Source organism: Vidua chalybeata, chromosome 4, assembly GCF_026979565.1.
Source record: "Vidua chalybeata isolate OUT-0048 chromosome 4, bVidCha1 merged haplotype, whole genome shotgun sequence".
Classification (NCBI taxonomy): domain Eukaryota; kingdom Metazoa; phylum Chordata; class Aves; order Passeriformes; family Viduidae; genus Vidua; species Vidua chalybeata.
This window is the reverse complement of record NC_071533.1, coordinates 47,783,870-47,810,143: the sequence shown is the minus strand read 5'-3', so window position 1 is coordinate 47,810,143 and position 26,274 is coordinate 47,783,870. Positions and strand designations below refer to the sequence as shown.

The window sequence follows — 26,274 nt, the reverse complement described above, 5'->3', positions numbered from 1 at the left end:
ATCAAATTGTAATAAGAGATCTAGTCATTCAATACAGAAGAAATTACTAAAGTCATGAAACACATGAAAAGCCTTCTCACACACTGGTTTTCTGTGGTGGGCAAAAGTGTTCTCCATACCAACACCAAAATGAGCCTGCAATTCTAGCATGTGTTCTACGACAGGAAAAAGTCCATATTTAAGGGCAGGTGTTTGTACTGTTAATATGAGTTATAGCTTTATAACTTTAAAAGGTACTTTTAAATACATCCTTCCTTGCCTTACAACATTCAAAACTCAGTTCTTTTGGATTCATTATAATGTAGCACTGAATAAACCTCAGTTGGCTCTTATTTTATGATTTCCTCTTTCCCATCTCCTAAGCACCAAAGTTAAAAATATGTATTTGTAGCCTGGCAGAGGAAACAAACCCTCTTCCATGCTCAAATTACTTAAATCGTCTTAATTGAAGTACCAATTAAATGATTAACTGATTTTTCCACAACACACTAAAATGACACTTCTCAGAAGTGTTCTATTGAGTCAGATTGTCTGCAGATTCAGGGAGTGCTGTATCTTTCGATGCTGAGCATACACTTCAGAGGCTTTCTTTGTAGCTGCAAGGAATAGAAACTGTTGTTCTAACAGAGACATCAGCATACAAGGTAAGAAAGGGGGCAATGGTGAAGGGTTGCCTACTGTGTTGACAGCTTTGGGAATGCAAGAGATATAGCTAATTTTTCCTAAACTCTTTCATGTAGGAAAAAAAGTATGTGCAGAATCAGGAAATTGCTAGCATCATAATAGTAATGTTATACTACCGATACTGCTGGAAAAGATACACTCCTTGATGCCAGACTTTCACATGTAATGTCACACACACGGAGTTCAAGGGGTCTGCTGTCTTTAAGATATTTGAAAATGTTTTCCAGGAGTATTTGTTTTGTTACAAAGAAACCAATCAACAATCAAGGTAAAGATGACCTGTAGGTCACCAGACCCTCCTTGAAGGTAGGAGTAATATTTGCATTCTTCCCATCCTCAGACTTTTGTTTTTCCATGACTCTCTCTAAAAACTTAGAGAGTGTCTCTGTATTCCTTCCAGGTCATCTGCCCCTGCTTCCACCTTTTAATATTTGAGTTTAGTCAAGGCCAACTGTACAGACCTCTTGCCACCTTGGCTTGACTTGTTGCTTGCCAAGCTGGACTTTGCTTGAGGTTGGAGAAGAATATGTTTGAAAATCAACCAGATGCCCTGGACCTCTTTTTTCTCCAGAACCATCTATCAAGGGACTCTTTCAAACCTTCCCTCAGCTGCCTGGGGCTGTGAATGGAATTAGCACTGTGCAGAGATCAGGGCCAGTCTACTCTCTTGCAGTCCAAGGCTGGTATCCTGTTTTTTGCCTTGTTCCCTCCTCTAAGGATCCTGAGCATCTCCATCTTGTCGTCACCCAAGGCTTGCACATCACTATCCTGTTTATTACTTTTGTAAGGATGAGCTGCAGAAGAGCTGCATGAGCTCCTTGACTCTTCTATCACCTCAGCCAGGAAGTTGTCATCAATACACTTCAAAAGCCTCCTATATTTCTCTGAGTTTTTTCAACTCTCTTTTTGGATTTTTTTTTTAATACTGTGTCTAAGTATGAGGTGTGAAGTTACCATTGGCAAATGGCAGAGCTGGCAGATGGATCTAGGCTTGGGTCAGGGTTAGGTTTAGGCTTAGGCTCACGGTTAGGGTTAGGGTTAAGGTTAGGGTAAGGGTTTAGGCTTAGTCTTAGGGTTAGGGTTAGGCTTAGGCTTAGGCTTAGGTTTAGGCTTAGGCTTAGGCTTAGGCTTAGGGTATAGGGTGAGGCTTAGGTTTAGGGTTAAGGTTAGGGTTAGGGTTAGGATAGGGTTAGGGTTAGGGTTAGGGTTAGGGTTAGGCTTAGAGTTAGGGTTAGGTTAGGGTTAGGGTTAGGGTTAGGGTTAGGGTTAGGGTTAGGCTAGGCTTAGAGTTAGGGTTAGGGTTAGGGTTAGGGTTAGGCTAGGCTTAGAGTTAGGGTTAGGGTTAGGGTTAGGGTTATGGTTAGGGTTAGGCTAGGGTTAGAGTTAGGGTTAGGGGAAGGGTTCGGGTTAGGATTAGATTTAGGTTTAGGGTTAGGATTAGGGTTAGGGTTAGGGTTAGGTTTTAGGGTCAGGCTTCGGCTTACTGTTAGGGTTAGGTTTAGGTTCAGGTTAGGGTTAGTGTTAGGGGCAGTGTTAGGATTAGGGTTAGGGTTAGGGTTAGGGTTAGGGCTAAGTGTTGGGGTTAGTGTTAGGGTTAGGGTTAGGGTTAGTGTTAGGTTTAAGGGTTAGGGTTAAGGTTAGGGTTAGGGTTAGTGTTAGGGTTTAGTCTTAGGGTTAGGTTTAGGGTTAGGGTTAGGGTTAGTTGCCAGAGTTGCCAGAGTTGCCAGATGCATCTAGTCTGATATTCCTGGTATCACCTGATCACTGGCTCATTGCTGGACACTTGCTCTAGTGTATTAAATGCTTTCAGAACTCTTCTTTTAAGAATTGAAGTACTGACTATTTTATACATCCTCCAGTAAAAAGAGCTGAACTCTACCTGTAATGAAAATTGAAGCATGGTTGACTCTAAAATCCCACCACTGCTCTTTCTGAGGACACTGACCGGTTTAGTTTGAGGTGGCTGTGGTGTAAAAGAATAACAGAAAGTTTTTGAAGGAAAATGTGTTCCATCAGAAAGGTTTAAGAGCACTATGTCAAGCCACAACTTGAGGACAATTTTAACTGCTGGTTCTTACTTCCTCCAACATTAAAACTTTATTTGGGGTGGGGGGAGGGGGGAAGGGAGAGGAGTGCAGGAGTTAAATATGTTGCTCTACAAAAAACAGTAATCTTCATAAAACTGTCACATTCTTTGAATTTGTCACTCATGTCCAGCATTATCAAAAAGTGATGCCAATCTTTGGAAAGTTGAAGAGACATTAAATTCCTTCCTCTTTAAGAAGTTCTACCAGGGTCTCAAAAGATCCACAAAGAACTTGAAAACAGAGTTGCTTTTCAATGTTAAAATGTTATGAATAGTCATCTTTCACTTTTACTCTGACTCCTATCCACCACAAATGCACAGGACAAAATGTTCAAAATGTTTTCCATGCTGGATCTACTTAAATGGTTCTTTTCTCCCATATGATTTGTCAACTCTGCACATATTACTCAGGCCTCTGTTTGCTTCTTATCTATATATAAAATACATTTTTGAAACTAAATCCCTATTCATTACAGTCTGATTTTTGGATTAAGAGTTTCCTGAAAAAAATATACCATATTTTAGACCATTTTCTGCATTGCTGTTAATCCCTGATCATTCCATAAATTGCCTTAAGCAAGAACACCTTCCACTAGACCAGGTTACTCAAAGTCCCATCCAACCTGACTTTGAACTCTTCCAGGGATGGGGCATCCACAACTTCTTTGGGCAACTTGTGCCAGTTCCTCACCACCCTCAGAGTTAAAAATTTCTTCCTAATATCTAATTTAAATCTCTTGTCTTTTAGTTCACAACTATTGTCCCTTCTCCTATTACTATCTACCCATGTAAAAAGTCCTTCTTCCTCTTTTTGATGAGCTCCCTTTAAGTACTGAAAGGCCACAATGAGATCTCCCTTCTCCAGGCTGAACAACCTGGCTCTCTCAGTCTGTCTTCATGGGACATGTCCCAGCCCTCTGAGCATCTTTATGGCCTCCTCTGGACTTGCTCTAACACGTCCGTGTCTTTCCTGTGCTGTGGACCCAAGACCTGGACACAGTACTTCAGGTGGGGTCTCACAAGGGCAGAGCAGAGGGGGAGAATCACTGCCATGAAGCTGCTTTTGATGCAGCCCATTGGCCTTCTGGGCTGTGAGCGCACACTCATGGGTCATGGCCATATTTTCATCCATGAGAACCCCCCAGCCCTTCTCTGCAGGGCTGCTCTCAATGACATCTTCTCTCAGTCTGGGCTCATGTCTGGGACTGCCCCAACCCAGGTGCAGCACATTGCACCTGGACTTGCTGAACCTCATGAGGCCTACTTCCCAAGTGTGTCCAGGTCTCCCTGAATGGCATCTCTTCTTTCTACTGTGTCACCTGCACTGCTCAGCTTTGTGTCACTGGTAAACTTGCTGACGGTGCATGGATCTCATTGTCTGTGTCCTTGATAAAGATATTGAAGAGCATCAATCCCAAAACAGAGCCCTGAGCGATGCCTTTTGTCACCGGCCTCCACTTGGACATTGAGCCATTTACCACAACTCTCTGTCTAGCCAATTCCTTACCCATCACAAAGTCCACATCTCAAATCCATGTCTCTCCAATTTGGACAGAAGGATGTCATGTTCTTCATCATCCTCATGAAGAACATTTATGTGTTTCTTGTGAGAACATGTGACTTTACAGGAAAAGAAAGGATCATCCCAGAAAAATCTATAGCTTTTCCACTGAAAGACTTGGAATCAGAATGTTCATTTTTAAACAAAATACCAAACCCAAACCCACACCTTACTAACAGTATAGTCTTCTGTTTGTTCCTAAGTAAGCTTTTTTACCCCATATGATCCCACTGACAAATTAAGCTGTCTGGTAGGAGGTTTCTTATGCTCCACATCATTTGGTTGTTAGTGTATACCCAGCAGCAACATGTTTTATAAGCTTCAGAAAATATGAAACATTGGCATTTGTAATATGAATACATGAAGGTATTCTCATTATATAAATGGGAAATCTGTTAAACTCTCACCAAGCTGAGGAATATTTTCTTTCCAATATATTGTTTGTTTCCTTTGGGAAATACTGCCTTTAATAAAAAAGCACCTTCATAGAGGCTGTAATGGGTTGTTTAAAAACAAGAAAATGAAATACCCCCACACCAATCCTAAGAGAAAAGACATGAAGGGAATTAAATATTTGTGCTGTCAAAGCATTAAAAACAAAAATACAAAATGTGCTATATTTAAATTAACTTTAATAAGAAGTACAAAAAGATAATGTTAAGCAATATTTTGCATGTGGTTATTAAATATTCTTCAACAGCAAGCAGTGACACATTCAAACATAAATCCAGTAATTTCTTTTACATTTTAGAAAAGTAACTATTTTCCCAGTTAAAACAAGGTCACAAATTACAGAATATTATAATCTTCTTTAATTATTTATAACTATGAAACCTACTAAATAAGTAAACTGTCACCCAGAAGATTTTATATGACATTGATGTTCAAGGTTAAGTATACTTACATTTATCATGCAATTTCTTATTGTGCATATTTGATTGGTGTTTAATTTCAAAATTATTGGTTTCATTCTTCCCATTCCCTTATTTTTTTAAATATACTGGGAGTGCCTGTTTTCCAAGTCCTATACATTTTCACACCTAAGTGACTCACTAAAGTAGATTTGTCATACAGTGCGTAAATGTTTTCTGACTCCAGCCCAGCTGAGAAATTGCAAACCATGTATGAATCAGAGACCACTTTATTTTTACTATTTTTTTAATCAAGTATAACAACATTTAGTGTAATCACTTCCATCAAAATTAAAGCGCCTGCAAATGTTTCCTAATAAAGTGACTATTTGGAGGGGAGAGGGAGGAGGGGTGCAGTTTAGGAACTGATTTTTTAACAGTTTATAGATACGGTGCATATGCATTCTAACAGATGTAAAGTACTACATTGCATTCCGTGCTATTGCTAAGCTACAGTAGCCTATAAACTGATAAATTCAGCCAAAATGAACATCTAATAAAGAATATCAAAAGCAGTTGATCAAAGTAATATCTTGTTCCATTCGTTATTTCCATCCATCCTCAATGACATAGTTTGATGGATAAAGTATAGGAAAGCAAATATAACACTTCAACCAGTTGAAGCTTACCCCCTTTAATATCAGATGAATGAAAGCACTCATTGCAATCATTAAAAACCTTGAATGCATAAGGACACACTCCTGAACACCTTATCAAGTAAAGTATTCACATTATGTAAAGAATTTGAAAGCAAAATAGAATTTTTAAATTATCCAACAATAAAAATATAATCATATATATTTATGTAGACTCCAACACTAGAGAAAGAGTATACATTATCTTGCATATTTTAAAGTATCCTCCAAAATCCTTTTTATTAGAGTTATCACCTCATCCTAACTTACAGCACTTTCACAATATTCTTAAAGGGCATTAATAAATATCAAGAAAAAAACAGACATGAAGTCCTGTATTCCAGTATGGCTGACACTTTTTTTAAGGGCTTATTTTCACGGATTAAAGAACTGACAACCCATATCCAAAGGAGAGCCCAGGTGCAGTTAGGTGTATTCCTCTTCTGTAAAAGTCCTTACTGACTTCATTGATAGAGATGAATATGATGAGGATGTAAATTAGTTCTATTTTAAATTCAGTGCAAATTTTGCCCTGATCTCCATCAGAGATGTCAAGCTCTCAAAATTTATCCTCTTCCAGTAAGATATAATCACAGATTCCAAAAACACGAGTTAAAAGATTCACGTAGAAAGATCTGAATCTAGAAAACTAAGTGGTTTAAAGTAGAGGGAAAGAAAACATTTTATGTGATTAACATATGCCAGGCATTGTAACAAAGTTTTGAGCCTTTAACTTCTACTACTAAAGACCTAAAGTCCCTCACTGATTCTCAGATGGCTGTAATTAATAACTGGATTTAGAAAATAATTAAAAGTTCTATTATTTAGGGAGATTGGGTCATCTACAGAAATGAGGTGGAGGTTTCCTTGACTAAAGAGAAAAAAAAAATATATATTAAAGGGATGTAACTTGAATTTATATTGCACACTAAGAACATTCTAGCAGGAGGTTCACAGGTGCTGGAATGAGATGGAAGGAATCCTAACACTGCTTTATAAGGAACCATTCACTTTACTCAAGGCTGAAGGCTGATCTGACTTTTACACTAATTCACATAATTATTTTAGCATTTAAATGTGTGTAAGACAAAAACATGAAATTATACCACACTCAGAGAGTCTATTTAGGTATGTTTAGACATTTCTACAATTGTCAAACTGTGTTTTTTAAATGAAGCCATTTAACTTACTGGGTTTATTTTAAAATGTTTTCTTCCTCTACTTTAAAACTCATTGCAAGGCTTTATAAATTTTAGCATTATGTGTCTGCACATAATTGGGCATAGATGATGATAGCTTCATATCCACACTGAAATAATCTTTCATGCCAGTTTGTTGGGAGTGGTAACATTCAGCAGCATAGACTTCATCTGTTTTGTGAAGGCCAAGGCAAAACCTGTGCACTCCTAAGCTTTCAGAATAGGAATGAGAGGTATGGAGGATGAGTGCTGACTCTCTGTGCTTAAGTGAAAGCCATGCTTTTTAAGAAAACAAAGTGTAGAACTAACAAAATTCTACTTAATTTCTGAAGCTTCTTTTCTCCTTCCACCCAAGATGTTCCAAACAGCAGGAGACACACAGTATTGCATGGTCTGTTTTCACAAAGCAGTCACTAGAGGCCTCTCGCTTTCAAAGGCACAACTCCCTCAAATTCAGTAGAATTATACAAGTATTTCCATTTTATGTGCTCTACAAGGTACTGTCCACAGCTCACATGTGGCAGTGAAGGCTCAGAACTGAAGCTGAAACAAAAATACACATTACCTCCCTCAGCGACTTCCTCCTCAGTTATCTCACATTCCACTGCCATGGTAACAAAGCCATTTGTGTGCTCTCTTTTCTCCTTTCCTCCCCCATACATCCCTACCTCCTCCCTGCTGCTTCTGGTTGATTTCATGCAGACAGTTTTTGGTCTCTTTTGAAAAGTCTCATCACCGTATATGTTATCTGTAACCACTGGGAAGGGAAGGTGATTTAGTGAGGCTCCTGTTCAGTCATTAGAGGCATTTTCTGTGACTATACGGGCAAATTGGCTCCTTAATTTAGAATAACGTTCAGTGGTATGAGTGGTCTGCCAAACTAAACTCATATCTCAGAACGCCTACCATAATATTTTTTTAAAGATGCTCAACAATGCAGCACTTACAAGATGAATTAGCTCACATATGACAGGTAGAGGTAATTTAATTGGCCACAGAATAATTGAGAGTTTTCTAAGCTACTCTTCTGTCATGAAGTCTCCATTAGACAACTCTGGCTGATAAACTGTGCTGATCTCTACTTTTCATGCTGATTTATAAATTACTGTTAAATTAACTGACACATGCATCCAGAAGTATGTGCCCCAGTAATACACTGGAAGCCTATTTCATAAACCTCATTTAGAATTACTGTAATTCCAATCTAACTTTACCACAGTATTTTATCTTTGTTTGTATTTTATTAATTTCTTAAATCATAAAATATGACACGCTGACCCAAGAATAATAGGAGAAGTGGGTTAGATTAATATGTCACCAAAAAATTCACAGCCACATTCCATGTACGCGTCCTTGATAGAGAAGTGACTTGCATTTTTTCACTCATACTCCCCACTTTAAGTATATACGACCTGCAAGATTTACTCAGATTATACGAAACCTCTATATATTTGGCACATAGATTTTTGACATTAGCTTTAAAATCCCAGACACAGATTCTATACTAAATGAAATGACACAGATGCCTTCTAAATGAAAGTAAGGCCTAACTCTTGTATTCTGGTATTCCTTGCACAATGCTCCCATTCACTTAAATCTTTACATTTATATTCATTTATCCAGTTGGTAGTCTTAGAAATGTGCAACTTGTGTGTACTCAGTTGGGCCACTGTAAATGTTTCAGCAGTGAAACAGTAAAGCATACTCCTTCTTCCCATAGAAGGAGATTGCTTTAATGTAGACCAATCAAGTAAATTTTCTGGAGCATGCCCATTTAAAAGCCTCACTGATGCCCACAATAACTGCATGTATATATTTTAAATGTTTTGGATTTTTTTTTTCACTGAGTTTATATGATATGCCTACTTTTCTATATAAGTGGGCAATAAATGTAACTTTACCATGTGATAAACACCTGTTTTTTCTAATGACTCAAGCAAGTGTAGAGAAAAGGATCAGTGAATGAAAAAATAGTTGTACCCAATAAAAGTGGTAGCAGCAGGGCTGACTAACACGAAACAGTGTTGGGCTTCTTGTGCAAACTGAAAAATGCATTTGCATGGAGCTCTGAGTTACCCAGATGGTATTTTCCAGAGAAGTCTTGTTGGAGAAGACTTTACCATTAAAAGCCTCTGAGGAGGTCCCATTCTTGGAAAAGGATACAAAATCCTTCATTAAACATGACTGAGCACACTCATATTTGGCATGGGGAGACTTCTGACTATACAGTGTCGTGCATGGAGAAATACACAACAGTTTCAACACTGTGAAGGGTTTGAGCACCTGGGATGTAGCCAAGGGTGAAACACAAACCTCTGTTTCCCCAATCTGGTGAGGTTTGGAGAGTCCCTAGATCTTGCCAATAAGAACAGAAGGTAAGAACTCTCACTGGGTCACAGGAAGGAGACCTCAGCGACAGAAAACATAATCGAGCTATTCAAGTTCAAGAGCATTTTAGCAGGGGCCTCCATTAAACTATACAGTCAGAGCCCTTTGCCAAAAACAGAGCTAAAAGTGAAGGGATTTTTCTACAGTCCTAATATTTACAATTATTTGTACATATGTACATATTTATATATTTATTCATACCTGGACAACGTGATGTTGAAGGGAAAACTTTTAATTTACAAATGAAACATTTTAAAAATGTATGCTTATACCATGAAAAAACCCTTTTTTTTATTGCTTGCCTTCTAGCCTTTTGTTCACAATCACACTATTGCACACATCTCCATGTTACATGGAAGATCTACATTTACATATAAATATATATGAAAATAAGGATATTTTTATTTTAATGTTCTGAGTAAAGTGCTCATTTTTAAGCTACTGTTGATGAGAAAGGTTTAGTCTGACAGTTTAATTAGAGGGAATTCAAGGGATACACACCTTGTCCATGCTTCTCCCTTTCTTTTATAACCTACTGAATGTCTTTATTTTACTGATGTCAACTCTGTCTTAACTATTAATTCTATTTATAATATGCATTTGTGACCTTGGCATCTATACTGTCACACAAAGTACAAAACAGAATCACATCAAAAGCAAAGAAAAAGCAAGAAAATAAAACAGCAAAAGAAAGCAGTGTTTCTCTTTGTTGTTTTTAGCACACTTCCATGTCTTAAGATACTCTTTTATTTGATTTTAGAAATATTTGTACAACTTTTCTTAAACTCTGAACATATCTATTTTATGCACTATACTCAAGTTACTGTACAAAACTGCAATAAATGACACTATACGACTACATATGTCTCTACTAGAAGACATCATCATAAAGGTGTATCTTTTTTAAAGGTCAACTAATAACTGCTAATGTATGTGTGAATCAAAATATTTTTGATTGGCCAAGTATACTAAAATCTAAATACAGTACACAATTATTATATATGCTATGATTTACCAGGCCTTTAGGGGCATAAAGAATCTTTGCAAAGGCTCAGAAGAAAAACAACTTTACTGATAGTATTAAATGTTCTTATAAAATTGCCAATGGCAGATCCAATTTTGTTATATTTGTTTATATGAAATACAGCTGATGCCTACTGATGATGCATGACCTTTTATTAAAAAAATAACATTCAAATCTTAGCAAAATCATTTCTAGTATACAAAGTTGTTGTAAAGTTATGTCAGCGAAATGTAAAGTTGCAATTTACAAAAGCAGCAGTAAATTTTATTATATGGACATATTCCTGAACTTAAATCATGGTTCTTGTTTCCCTTGAAAACAGTGCTTCCTGGGACAAATACAGGTAAATATTGTAATGGCAGGCTTTAGGAAAACGTTAAGCAAAGAAAAAAAGTATATTACTGATGAACTTAAACCTGAAAAATTTCTGAGTGATTCTATAAACCTGAAAATAATTCAATTAAGAACAAAATCAAAAATAATAATTAAAAAAATCCAGCTTTGCTGAACCAGACAGTCCAGCTTAGTAATATCAAACAAATAAAAGAGTGAAAAAAATAAGTATCTCACTAGCAGTAGTTGGTTGAGATTGAATTTGATTTACCCTTTTCCCTAAAATCAATTAGATGAATTTATTAACAGCTTCAAAGAGGACAGAAGTAAGAAACTTGTGGCTTTTGCCATACAGTAGTGTTTACTACCTCTTCAATCTAACTTGTTTCCAGAATGTTTGTGAAGAGCAGAACTGTACGACCTCCGTACTCTGTTATGTACATGGGTACTGCTATTGTATGAAACAATTACACCTTTTTAAAAAAATCACTTTTTTAAATGACAGTTTCTTTCACTAAAGTAGAATTAGTTACTTTATAGAAAAATATTTTAACTTTAAATTAAAAAAATACTGCTCCTAAATAATTATGTAGGATCACATCTTCATCTCAGTGTACGGAGAGAATATAATTCTGTATATTTGAATCTTAGTTTAACAGAAGTCCCCTGGGTTTAAATTTCAAAGAGCTGGCTGTATTTGCCATGGGTGCTATCTGTTTACAGACCCATGAATTAACGGTGTCCCTCCTTTGGAGACACACAGACAAGACATTTATATACACACTGTACAGAATGGTTCACAGATTAGCAGTTATTAGTCGGACTGTACATAGCGAACAACCTATCTGATTAGAATGATGCTTGAAGTCCTCAGTGCAAGTCAGCTTTTAGGTTGATGGTGCAAAGCCAAGTAAGACAGGCTCCCTGTTTAAATATGTAGCCCAATACACTAAATTAAAAGTACCAAATAAGACTGGAAACACTATTCTAGACATTCTGTCAATTTTGCTAACACTGTTGAATGTCTTCTTTGCTTCTTGTGGCTTTGCTTCTGGTTTTGCCTTGTTGGGTTCTGCAGTTGTAGCACTCTTGGAGATGGTTGGTAGCACTGAGTCCTTGGTAATATTTGGAGCATAGTTGGCAACAGCCACTGCATAGGCATTGTTTTTCTTAATGACAGATGCTTTTTCTTTTTTCTATTGGAAGACAGCAGGAAGTTAAATATTTCATGTGTATTTGCCAGAACAGATTTAATAAAACATCATTTCAAAAGTAAAAGAAACAAGTGAGCATATTAAAAAATACAATGCCAATCAATTCAGATATAAAGAAAGACATTTCCAGTCTATCCAAAAAGAAGGTTGAGATGACATAAGATTGCTCTTGCACCATCAAATGCCCTACTGAAGTTATGTGAGGAAGTCTCTGTTACTGTGATTGTAAGCATAACTGGAGAAGAGTTGGCCTTTCTGTAGTGGCTTTGCATCTGTCTCCTTACAACAGAATTGCAAGTTCTTTACAATGTTTTCTGCGAAGATTACCTGTCACTGTAGTAAAATCAAAATTAGGCCACCTTTCTTACATAAAAATAGCATGACTATTATTTGGGCATGTCATAACATGCCACTAATAAATAAATGAATACGGGTATACATTTTTTAGAGACTCTGGAGAAATGTGTTAACACACACATATATATATATAGACACACATAGACATCAGGAAAAGATTGCAATTAAGTGAAAGAAGGAATCCAGACAAATAGTTTTAGAACTGAGCAGAGATTTAGCCCTCAAACTATTTTTGGTTTTCATAAATTATTGGTTAAAAAAATTATTAATGATGAAAACAGGACTAAGAACCTAAAAACTAGCAGAAGATAATGAGAGTGGGATGGAATTAATTTAATGAAGCTCAGAAAAGGGCAGTTTAAGTCCTGCACCTGGGGAGGAATAAGCGATGCACCAGTGAAGGTTGAGGCTAATGGGTTAGAAAGAAGCTTTGTAGAAAAGCCCGGGGGTCCGGGTAGCCACCAAGTTGAACGCAAGCCAGCAGTGAGCCAGCTCAGAAACAAAGGCCCACAGCCTCCTGGGCTGCATCACACAGTGTTGCCAGCCAGCCAGCCAAGGGAAATGATCATTCCCCTTGACTCAGCCCATCTGGAGTGCTGGATCCACCTCTGTGCTTCCCAGTTCAAGAGAGAGACATAAACATAAGGAAACTAGTCTAATGAATGACAACAGAGATGATTAAAAGCCTGAAGCATCTGAAATACAAAAGGCCAAGAGAGCTGGGGCTGTCCAGCCTGGAAAAGAGAAGGCTCAGGGGAGTCTTGTCAATGTATGTAAGTATCTGAGAATAAAGATTAGACTTTCCCCAGTGAAATCCAGTTGAAGGACAAGAGGCAATGAGCACAAAATGAAATACAGAATATTCCACTTAAGTATCAAAAAAACCTCAAATTTTTCATATGAGCATGACCTAGCACTGGCACAGGTTACCTAGAGAGGTTGTGGAATCTTCATCTTCAAAGATATTTTAAAAATATGTAGACAATGACCCTGAGCAACCATCCCTAGCTGACCCTACTTGCACAGGGGGAGATAAATTTAATGATCTCCAGAGGTCAATTCCAACTTCATCAATTCTGTGTTGTTATAGGATTATGTATCTTTCAAAGGGCTAAAGTTCAACCAGGGGCAGTTCACTAGAAAATCCATGTGTACACATGGGCACAGGGATGTACAGAGAATGAATACAGGCTTGGGGTTCTTGACCAGTGTATAGGTTCACACGCTATTTCTGTAATGTTGTAAAGATTGTAATGATGTAAATTCATCCAATGCATTGCAGCAATCTCAGACTAAGGAATTTCTAATAACCTACAAGAAAGAATGGAAGGCAGTTTCTCAGAAAGCAATATATATTATTTACATATATATAAATATAACATATATCATTTATACGTAAAACAATACAATAACACAATGTAATTTAAAATATATGTATGTCATTTAGAGACAAGCAAATAAATATTAGATTTAGTCTGTCTCTTCCACAAAATACAGAATTAAGCAGATGAAAAAATAGTTAACTTATGGATCCTATAAGAAATCATTAGTTGTTGTATTGGTTTGTTCTGATTTTTAATCTGATGGAAGCTACACAAGTAAGGGAATTCTTGTGACATTTGTCATATATTTTTTACTTCCACTGGGAGGAATCTATTCCATTTGCAATTTTGGTTTTAAATTGCATCCAATTTGATATTTATCTTGGCCATCTAAAAATCTTGCTGAGATCTTCATGGTTAGATGTTGTGCCTAAAATGCCTTGTCTTAGGAGATAGTGTCACATAAAAAAAGAATCTGGGAATCATTTGTGAATACAGCATTGTTCCTTATTGACTGGAGTGTGAAAAATAGTTGATCAAATATGTAGCTTTTTCCTGCACCTGCTTTTCTGTGAGGCAAATTCAATGTCAACAGCACTTAGACAAGAATTTCCATATAATGTGAACACAGATGACTGACACTGAGGAAACACTTCATTTTAATTAGTGAAGAGTAAGCCTGGCTTTAGGTGTACAGATGCCTTCAGCTAAAATAAAAGAGCAAATTACCAAATCAAATTATGAGAGGAACACTTTAATTCATATATAAGTCCTTCCTTTCAGACACAACTAGTGTGTTTTTAAAAGGTATCTGTAATACCATTAATGAGACCTGTATAATAAAGCTGAAGCATATTTTTGTATGAGAAACTATGACTATGTTAAAAGCTTATCTTTTTGTTAAGTCACTTTGAAGAAAGAAGAGAACTGGACACATGGATGGTATATAAATCTTAGAACATAATGGATGCAATTGTCACTCCTAGGGAAGGAATGCTGCCTAGCTGTTAAACAGTTGCCACTCCTAAGATCATGAGACAACACAGTTGTACTTTATAGGAATAACCAAAGGATGATCAGAGTGTTTATAAGGGCTCGCTGCATTATTAAAATTAGAATTGCCATTATTGTAATAATGGCAATAACTGGCACACAGGGCAATGTGCCAGTCTGAAAAGCTTCACTCATGGCATGCTGATAAACTTGCCCTGATTTACCTCTAGCGGGAGGTAACAGATCCTGAAGTTAAGGATAGCTCATGCCGTTCCAGAAGTCACAGGGAATTGTGAAGAATGAACATTTCTTCTAATTCTCCTTTGCTATTAACTGAACATTTTGCTTCTTTATGCATTCAAAATTATGACAAATCAGTTAATGAAACCTGCTTCACATTAACTATAATCATTTAAGAAGCAAATAAAATTCTATCCTATTTTAAGAAGGATCACAAAAATCTGTGTATTTTTCAGAAGAAATCTGTTTTCATTGGTAAAAAGGACTGATATGAAAAAAGGATAAAATCCATTAAGTCAGTCAAAATGAGTGAACTTTAATAATTGTTCTGTGTTATTACAATTCTAAACTGCAAATACACAAATTTAGGTGTGTCACTAGCTCATCCTGTTTGTGAAATGAGAAATTCTATCAGGTTAAAATTTCTTTACTCCACCATGGCTACACCACTTATAAAGACCAGAAAATTAAGGCATAACCGTGTTTCTGTGTACTCACAGCATCAATGCATCATAGGTGAAGAACTTTGTACATCTGCTATCTAAAGTGGTTTTAAAATTAATGTCTAGCTATCATTAGGAATAAGTTTCAGAATACTGGAAATGTTCAGAAGTTCTAGATTTTGTTATTCATAGTACTTACATATATGGATATTAATTTGTTTTTCTAAACCTTACATACCATGAAAATTAATATACATTATATATTTCTGTATTTTTTTCTTATTTCCAATTACATTGAATTTAAAAATATAAAAAGTGATCAACCAATATAATCTGGATTAAATTTTATGAATAACCAGATAAATAGTTGTATCTGAGGAGTCAAAAAAGCAAGACAAAAATAATGTTATTGATAACTAAATCTGGATTAGTGAGACCAAATGAGATTAGCTACGTAAGGGCAGATATATTCCTGTTCAGGACAGAAAATACATCTACATTCTTTTGATTTAAAGCATCTTTTTTTTTTTAATAGCAAAATATCATAGCAATATATTAGAGCTGGTTCAGGTAATTGACTGGAAATAGGACTATTTCCTTAAGACTTACCTTATCATTCACTACACTTTTTCCATCCCAGGCCCATCCTCGTTTTGTGAAATAATTCACAGTTGCAAATTCAATTAATGCAGAGAATACAAATGCATAACAAACAGCAATAAACCAATCCATAGCTGTTGCATATGCTACTTTGGGGAGTGAATTCCGAGCACTGATGCTTAGTGTTGTCATTGTCAAGACAGTTGTTACTCCTGCAAGGGGACACAAAACCAGAACATCAACAATTTCACTTCGATTTTGAATGTTAGCAAAAATAAAACAAAACCTATTATGTTATGCTTTCGAAACACAATGAAAATTCTTTTTCTAAATTGGTGACAAACATTACTAGAATTGTATTAAATGTTGTATCTGGATTTTCCTTTGAAGTAATTTCAGTTCAATTTCTTGTCTAAACTTCCCTTTTTTATGAGCTGATGATTTTACTTACAGAAAATGATTTTTTTTTTAAACCTATCAGGGCAGGATAGGTTATTGTAAGGGACAAAATTAATTATTTCTTCACAGATTCATAATATTTAACGACATTAGATTAATAATGATTAATAGGTTAATGTTTGGTAGTTGGCTTCTCTGCAATGACTGCAAGTTTGGCATCCATATTTACTGAAATTACCACACTAATAGACTTTTGTTATGAGAATTTGGTTTTTTTTTTTTTTTTTACAGTTGCTGTCTTATAACCAGTCAGTGACATACTCGAAGACATAAACAGGGTAAATTCTCATTCAGGTAATATGGATTGTATTCCAGAACAGCACTGATTTGAAATGACAGATTATTGTAACTGTATTACGTGTCAGAAAACAAGAGTTGGTGATACAGGAAGGCTGTGCATTCACTGTGGCAGTTATTAAAAGAACTTTGCAGTACTTTTTACATAATGAGCACCTAGTAAAAACAAAACAACAACAAAAAAAAAAAAAAAAAAAAAAAAAAAATCCCTCCCAAAAGGATCAGGAAGAAGATACGTTGCAGGAAAGGAAGAGAAGAACTTTTATCTGAGTCAGATTTAGCAAGCAGAAATCCACAGCCATAAATACAGCCTCCATTCCTTAAGTAAATCAGTTCTCCCACCTCAGGCTGAATCACACTTAGACAAATGAAACTATTCCCTTTGTGGCACACCATTAAGTATGTCTGCAGAATTAAAGGCAACACAAAGTGATATACTCAGCACAGATCAGCAAACCTACACTTTACTATGACAGGCAAAGGAGATGCCATGGCAGAAATATTAGTAACAGCACATCACAGCTTCAACAAATACACACTCATAAAATTGGTGTAGGAGGCTTCCAAAGTGAAAGTAAAGTCACTCTCCCTAAGCCAGACCTTCTGCTGTCAGCAATCTGTCACCTGGGTTCTGGAGGATCAACATGGCTCTGATTTTCCTTCTGCTACAAGAGAAGAAGCAATTTTAACCACTGTGTGAAAGAGAAGAGAGGTAGCAATTGCATCTACTGAGACCTCCCCAGACTTCACAATTTTCATCCCTCCAGTAAAGATTCTCCATCTCTCAAGGTGCCACAAAGGGTGACAGAGCAAAGCTATATGGACTCAGCCTCAGTGCAGTCAAAGGTCTGTGCAGCAGGGAAAACGATGCTCAGAAGCATCCTGCTGAGTCACACAATATTGAGACACCTCAGCAAACATAAATCTCTAATTGCTGTTTTTCAGCCTCCATATATTAACTTATGGAGAAGTGGATTTGGCCTGGAATCAGCCATGACACTGTTGACATCTACTAGCCTATACAATGAAAGGGAAGCAGCTATCACATGGTATCATATGAAAATCTGTAGACAAAATATATTTTGTAAAGAACTTCATTTTTCCTAACGCTTACAGAACATATGGCTTAATTATTTTCAGAACCTCAGGGAAAAGACAACCTATCTTACGTTTAAAATTATCACATGTAAATTTTAACACTGGTCCTGAGCTGCAGATAAGTGAATATAAGGTGACCTTATCCACATGTAAATATATACAGTTGCTAAGGTACTCTTCAGTTTAAATCCCACTTTATAGAGTAAATTAATCTTCTGGAAACCACATTGACTTCTTCAGAAATCTGATTGAAGATTTACTGCTGACCTTTCCTAGTCCCAGTTAAAACATTGTGAATTTATATCTTGTTACCACATGCTACCGCTTGACAATTTCTCTAAAAAGTTCAGCAAGTTACACCACTTTGTGACCCAAATGCTAATCAAGCAGCATACTGTTAGACCATTGCCAACATACTTTCATTTGTTCCTTCACTCTATAAACTCAGCGATGTTCAAGCAACCACAGTCATTTAACCTGAAGTGAATGGGAAAAAATTGGACAGAAAATTTAATCTGTATTATCTGTCAGTTTAGGATTCTCTAGTCCTTTTAGATTGCTATAATTCTTCAGAGAAAAGACAGATGATTTTGCACACTATAGTTAATTTGAAAAATCAGTTTTATCAAGTCTTCTTTATGAAAAAGGACTGAATGGAAATAACCTGCCTCCTTGCCACTGCTAAACCTGAGAGGACTGAGAAGTTATTAATGTGGAAAAACATGGTCAACTTGTAAAAACAAAACTCATTTATTTCACAAAGATTTAACTTAAAACCCCACAAAACCCATACACTGATCAGAATAAAACTGTTCCTCATTGCTCATCTATTTCATAACACTAGTGGTCTAAAATTGGTGTAAAAACCAGCGAGTAGATTGAAGCCCCTACAATGAAGTGGTCAGAAAAACATTTTAAAGGCTATGTAAAGACTGCATGATATCTCACTATGATGTAGAAAAAACAGTTTGCATACAGGGCAAGAACTCTCTTTTATAGCCCAGCACCCAGCAGATGTGGCAACTGAATTGATAATTGATGCCAGACAAACAGTCACGTATTATTTTGTAAGAGACCATGAGCAGTCATTGGTTTCTCTTTGAAAAAGATCCAAAAAATAAACCATCCAACCACCTTCTTTCTCCAAAGACCAAGCATTTTTTACTTGACAGTAAACATCCTGACAAGGTTTGTTCTCATCAGTGCATGCCTACAAATCTAAATATCTTCTATCACTACAAATTTATCCATGATAGCCAAGACTGGAGCTATTTGATTGCCTGGGATTATTTTTAAATGGTGCTGCTTTTGAAACGGGATTTGCTTACTGGAGAGAGAAAATTCATCTCCAGAGCTGCAAATTCAACACTTTTCACCAGCACTAAACTTATATGTCTGGAAAATACCAGCTCTGGTATGCTTATCACAGCAGAAGAGGTAACCTGAAAAACTAGAAATGTCTAACTAGAAACGGAGAGTGGAAAGTGGAGGAGTTAACACATAAATATTAAACTTAAAATCTGTCAAGATGACTACTTTATGCCCACATTTATTAGTTACACATAATGGTTGAAGAACATATCACAAAAGGATTGATAAATCACTTTTTTTTTTTAATTTGGAAAATTAATTTCATTGTTATATTTTTTTTAACAGCAATTGCAAATGTGTTTTGGTAATTAGATATCCCAACCTGGTCCAAAACTCAAAGAGATTCATAAATACAAATAACAGCAGAAAGAAAAGATTGTTGACCATTTCAGAGATACAGATTACCACTTCATTTTATCACTCCAAGACCAAATGGATAGAAGTGTAAACAAAAGTTTAAAAATTCTGTATGTTGCATGATATTAAAGCACTGCACCATAACATTTTGCTACAGGCTATGTTGTTTGCTTTTATTTACTCAATGTATATGTGTTAACAGAGAATGCATTACAAAAGGAGTGTACCAGGATTTTCCTCAAACACCAGCAGGTACATCTGAACAACCATTGAGAGAAAGATTATAGAAAATAGCTCAAGCACTCTGTCTACCCTTTTCACTAAAAGAACAACATAAACCAGCATTTTTAAATAGCTTGGGAGGCAAGAACCATAACAAAATCTATTTTCAGAAAAGTTGAATTCAATCAGTCGGGTAAGCTACGTATCCATATGGTGAAGTCTGTACCATGCTGCTTCACTGTATCAATCCTAAGCAATGGAACACAATTTCCCATTGAGCAACACACAAGCTTATTCCCAAAGGCAAATAGCAAGTGCTATTTACCCCAACTCCAAGAAAAGTTGAATGCAATTATGCCACCCCTGGAATATGAACTAATGTCTTCACACACAACTAAGTTGAGGAGAGATACTGTTTTGTTTGCAGCCAGCTCAGGCTCTTACTCAGGGCTAGTTTTTCACTACCCACTGCCTATCACTATATAATTATATCTACATTTATCTTTACATTTTTTACATTTACATATTTTCATCACATCTATTTAGAAACTCCCAATTAAGAAATTATAAGCAGAAATATGAGTGGCAGGATATCTCTAAAGGCACAAAAGATAATCTGCAGCGTGCGGAAGGAGAGAAGAATAAAGAAAACTGAGATTTTTTTTCAATTAAATGGGAAAATGTACTTTGTATTTATAGAATTGTTCAAAAGGACAGGTCTCTATTTTTCAATTCCCATGTAAAATTAACCAGAGAACAAATCAAAACTTTTCTTGGGTTCCTAGTGTCACAATTAAAAGGTTGCTTTGGGTTTGCATGGCAAGGTTTTGGTAGTGGAGGGCTTCAGCAGTGGCTTCTCCAGTTGAGAAGTTCCAGGAGCTTCGCCCATGCCTGAGAGATCCAAAGCCAGCCAGCTCCAAGAGGGACCCACCACTGCTGGCCAAGGCCTAGCGCCAAGGGCAGCACTGGCAGTGCCTCTGGGATGACATATTTAAGATGGAGAAAAAAATATATTGAGCAGAAGCAACTGCAGGTAGAGAAGACAAGTGAGAATATGTGACAGAAACACCTCTGCAGACACTCAGGTCAGTGGAGAGGGAGAGGGAGGAGGTGCTCCAGGCACCAGAGAAGAGATCCCCCTGCAGCCTGTGGTAAAAGCCATGGGGAAGCAGCTGTGCCCCTGCAGCCCACAAAGAGGTCCACGGTGGAGCAGAGATCGACCTCCAGCCCACAGAGGACCCCACAAGAGAACAGGTGAATGCTTAGAGGAGGCTGTGACACTATGGAAAACCTGTGCTGGAGCAGGCTTCCAGCAGGACCTGTGGCTCCACAGGGGACCCATGCTGGAGCACTCTGTTCCTGAAGGACTGCACCCCATGGAAAGGACCCACATAATGAACAAGTTAAAAGAGACACAGGAACACAGAGTAACAATAAAATTATCACAGTGAACTGACAAAAGAACATAGCTCTGTGAATTTAAATATAATAAATAATAAGACTAATTTTTGTTCTTTCCTGCTTCAGTTAACAAATATTATATACCTAACTACATCTATTTTATCATTCGCATTGATACTCCATGTGAGTTAAAACATAGATAACTGTACCACTAAGAAAACTAATTTCTGATTTTCTGTCACCTGCATCTAATGCTGCTATTCAAACATGTGATGCTTCTAAATGCTATGACCCATTAAAAATGAAGCAAGAATCCAATAAGCTGCACAAGATTAGTTTTGCTAATATTGTTGACACTAAATGCATAACAATAAACACATTACTAAATTAAACGGATTGTAATCTTGCACTAAATGAAGGCATTATGAACCAGTCTTATTCTCTTTCTTTAACAATGCAATCAGATTTATCTGCTAGAGAAAGCACATTCAAGACTTATTTAATCAATGACGACGAAATTTTCTTTTTCCAAATATTTAAAGCAAAGTTGAAGCAATATAGTAAAATTAAATAGATGCCATAAAGAAAAGGGATTAAAGAGCTCAACTATAAAATAAGCTTCATTATACCAATAATGTTAGCCTAGAACTTGAAACCACATTGCAAAAGAATAGAAAGGGAAAAGAAAAGTAACTTCTTTCACCCATGAAATAATACATGCTAAGTGGTGCTTTGAATAACTGGAAGTTATCTCTTTGAAAGGAACAGTATTCCAGCAGTTGGTCCTTAGCTCTCAAGAAGGTCATTCAAATAAATTTCTCATTGATTTTCAAAAACACTTTGTCAAACCCATAATTTCTGTTTAATTTTATTTTAAAATTGATATATTTAATATACAATGCAAAGATGGGTATCTAACAGGTGACTGCTCCATATAAAAACTAAAAATAAGTATGATCAATAAAAGCGTAAAGGAATACCCCCTACAATTTTTATATTCTCTGCTGAATATAGCTTGTTTCATTAATGTAATTGTAGTATGGGCTTCTTTTGTCACTGGATGGAGTCTACTTCAAAGTAACCCCCAGATGAAACCTTGAGTGTACCAGCCCAGCTCCAGCTGACGAGAATATTTCAGTACACGCAAAAACCACTAAAGAGCTATAGATGAACTTTGTTATGAAACTCTGACTAACTGCACATTTTTGTAACACATTCAGATAAGAGACCAGGGGGTATCAGAAATCCCTGTGACAACTGCTGCCAGTAGCTATGGAGAAAGCCTGGGAGATCCACTTGAGGCTGTGTATTTAGAGAGCCTATTGGCAGCTTATGCAGGCAATCTCATCTAGAGTGTTAAAGAATATTATGAAATAGCTCCTCAGGGAAAATCCAACCCAACCCAATGAAAAAGGCTAAGCTTGAGGAGCAAATGCTGCATGCTAGGGCTAAGGTTTCTCCAACAGGCAGAGCCTGGATGTGTCTTGTTTCCCTGGGTTAAGGGTTCCTGGAGGGGACAGAGTCCTTAGTGGCATACAGGGTGCATATCTGTGTGCAGGAACAAAATATTAGCACAAAACTGCTATGTCTGCAATAAACGCATCATTCTTAGTAAACAGACTTCAGGTTTGGTGTCACTGAGTGGTGTGATTCTGTTCTTGTGGTCCTCCTATGCACTTCCCTCAAGACATCCTGAAGCAGGACATTTCATTATCAATGTTATATTAAACCCCAGGAGAGCAAAGCAGCAGGAGCAACACGCTGCCATGCAGATACTTATTTCTAAAGAAAATAAAAATTAAACAGAAAATAAATCAAGAACAAGAAAGAGGTGTGCAGGAAGGGACACATTGCAGGAAAAGTATCCCAGGGCCTTGTTATGGGTGGAGTACATTGGTAACAGTGACACAGCAACAGAAAGTGCATTTTAGGAAGAGCAGATGTGAGACTCTTTTTGGAGAATCCAGTCACACTGTCCCATATGTATTGGAGTGGATACAGAAAAGGGCAAAGACAGAGATACAGAAGGATTTGACAGTGTACTTGCAAGGCTGGAAAACAGGACTGTACATTTTCATAATCAAAAATGGATAAATTCAGAAAATTTTGAAGAAAGACAAAGAATCTGCTGATAGCTGCCTGGAAAACCATGGTAGAATTCTGGTCCCACCGAAAAACCATTGACCCATTTCATCTGACTTCTATAAGGCTCATATTCAAACCTGCAATTTTCACAGTGCTTTGTGTGGCATGTTCTCTACCAGGAGAGACAGTAAATGCTTTGTTGTGCATCATATTTAATATGCATTTGAGTTTGGCCTATTTTTTGAAGAGTACGTGGTATTTCCTGATGACTAAGCATACAATTTTATGCAGCATTTTTGATGGCTGATTCCACACAGACAATAATTTTATTGTGCTAATCTCTTTTTCTTTAAAAGAAAAAAAACTAAATTAATTTGCTTTGCAAATAAAAAGACATTTTTCACTTTGAGAAACACCATTTTATTGCTCTGCTGAACCTGTCTGCTGCCTCACAGTAATCTCCAATATGAATTAGCAAAAAAGTGTTGCCCAAAACCCCAGAGTAGGATTTCTTTAAAAGAACTTCAGCTTGAAATTTTAACACAAATAATTCAACAAAATCAAGTTTAATCTGCCTAATTTACAAATAAATTTGGAAATTTGCTTATCTACCAAGTACCAGAATACTTGGATAATACCAAGGTAAGTATTATATATAAGATATTTCAGAAAATCATCTAATTTTACTAAATTTACTTTTCAAATAGAAACATTATCATCTTTTTCTATTCTGTGATTTATTTTTTCCTCTTAAAAGAGTCAAGGATATGAGAACAATTGGCTTGCATGTAGTAATTTCCAAAACCTTTGGGATTCTCAGGAGATGTATAAGCTGCAGTTGAAAGCTGCTTGGACTAGAAATCATATCACATTTTACAAGCACTTTAACTTGAATGAAAAAGCCCTTTACTTCAGAAGCACTTCCTAGCATCTTCAGCTATTGCAAACAGAGCTAATGCTACTCAGTATACTCACCAAAGACTGTCCTGGCAGGTACAGATTCTCTGTTCAGCCAGAATGACACTTGAGACAGAATGACAGTCATGATACAGGGGAGGTAAGTCTGAATGACAAAATAACCAATTTTTCTCTTCAAGTGAAAATGAGCCGTCATTACTGTATATTCACCTAGGTGCCACAAACAAACAAAATACAATGAAACGAAAGGTTATCATCTTAAAAAAGTCCATTTCGTTGATAAGAGAAGGTTTGCTATATTTATGTGAAACAAATGTTCTAGGGTTATATTGTACCAAATGTATTTTGTAATAGAAAGCATCCTATAGAGTATAAGAAAGATTCTGAGTAGAGCTATTTCTTATTCCCACTGTGTTCCATGAAAGATGAGTGTTAAGGAACTTCCAGGAATTCTTGGATGTACTTCAGCCTTGAAGGCTTCTGCTTATAAGTAACTCTCTGCATTCACACAACACCTCTCTGAGAACTTAATCACAGTTAAAAAGCAGTTTTGGTGTCCACCACAGCCCAGCACGTGCAGGAAAACAGTCTAGAGTCTAGCAGAATAGCCCAGTGTTTAATGTCAAAAACATGACGGAAGAGAAACATGGTTGAAATCTGGTTGAAATGGTCTGCTTTACCATTTAATAGACAAAATCTATGCCATTTACAATATGAAATTTAACAAATATCCCAACCCTGCATTACAAATGTTAGGATTAAACATGAAGCTCCAGGTAGCATTTTAAAAAACAGTTACTGAGGGCAAGTTGACCTCTGCTATTACCAGTTAATTATAATTTGAAAGAATCAGTGAAGTGCTGTTTTGTGTAACTTGTACACTACATGCCTAATAGATCACATTTTGCAACATTCTTTTTCAGAAGCCTTTAACACCACCTGGAATATAGATTTCGCAGCCAGTAACTGCCTTTTTCTCCAAAATATTCTAAAAAATATTTTACTAACCTGTACTTGACTTAACTGTCTCTTTTCCAATTGTTTGGCCTAAAAGATCATACTGATTCAGTCTTGAGCCATCTGGTGCCACTTGCACTGAATCTGAAGCATTATAAGTCCAAATGTATGTCACTTCTGAAGTTGTGTATGCATCTGTGAGAAACAAGGTAAAATATTTCGTCAACAATTTAAATTAAACAGCATCTATCAAAACTCAGAGAATTACAAGAGCCACTTATTTTTCAAATAAAACTCCCCCGAAAGCATTTAAAATTATGTGGTAAATAATATCTTTGGCCATTTAAAACAGCTTCACTATAAAGTAAGTGCCTATTGCAGCATGGGAACAGGGCACTCACTTGTGATCTTACTAACCACAATTTATTAAACTACTACTACTATGTATTAAACTACAAACAACATCTCTTCTTCACTGTTAAAAGACTTGTCAGAGATTAGATATTATCTGTATCCTATAATTTGTGATAAGGCAGATAAAAAGAAGAACAATTTGCAAGATTTAGGACACACAAATTTTTAAAAAATTCATTCATGTATTGTTTTGACCTTCCATTGTCTCCACTCTCAGCTTCAGGGATGTATCACAAGAATTTTAGTATTAGTTGAAATCCAGACTTAAATATGGGAAGCCAGCAGTGACAACACCCTGGTACTTTGTCCTGCCTACCCTCTTAAATTTCACTAGTTGCCATTATTTTGGGGGACACACCAACATTAAACAGGCTGCTCTCTCAGTACATTCATGATCAAACACACATTTAGCCTGGTCTCTCAAAATAAACTAGTATGAAAGCCAATCAACACTGTATTTTAAACAGCACTAATGCCTCTCCAGTAAGTAAGGAAAAAAAAAAAAAAAAGAGTATGTCCTGAAAGTTTTTCCAGTCTAATATGTTATTAACAAATGGAATAATAAAGAAAAAGGGTAAACCACTGATGGAAGAAGTTATGTGTTCATTTTGATTGACTGAGACAAATAAATTTTAAATCTTACACCATAATTGCAATGTAATTAAAAAGTAAAGCATTATTACTGTTGGTCTGCAAACATTTTCA

The 26,274-nt window shown here is 36.4% G+C and overlaps 1 protein-coding gene across 1 annotated transcript in view; it reads right to left on the bottom strand.

Annotated features, from left to right (window-relative positions):
• Positions 1-4,946: 4,946 nt before the first annotated feature.
• Positions 4,947-26,274, bottom strand: part of GABRA2 (gamma-aminobutyric acid type A receptor subunit alpha2) — a 62,486-nt gene continuing 41,158 nt past the window's right edge. Inside the window, exons 7-10 of the mRNA XM_053940767.1 lie at positions 25,207-25,350; positions 24,256-24,408; positions 16,000-16,202; positions 4,947-12,017 (exon numbers count right to left, since the gene is read on the bottom strand). Coding sequence (XP_053796742.1) covers positions 11,709-12,017; positions 16,000-16,202; positions 24,256-24,408; positions 25,207-25,350 — 809 coding nt within the window. The 3' untranslated portion in view covers positions 4,947-11,708. The remainder of the gene's footprint in view (positions 12,018-15,999; positions 16,203-24,255; positions 24,409-25,206; positions 25,351-26,274) is intronic.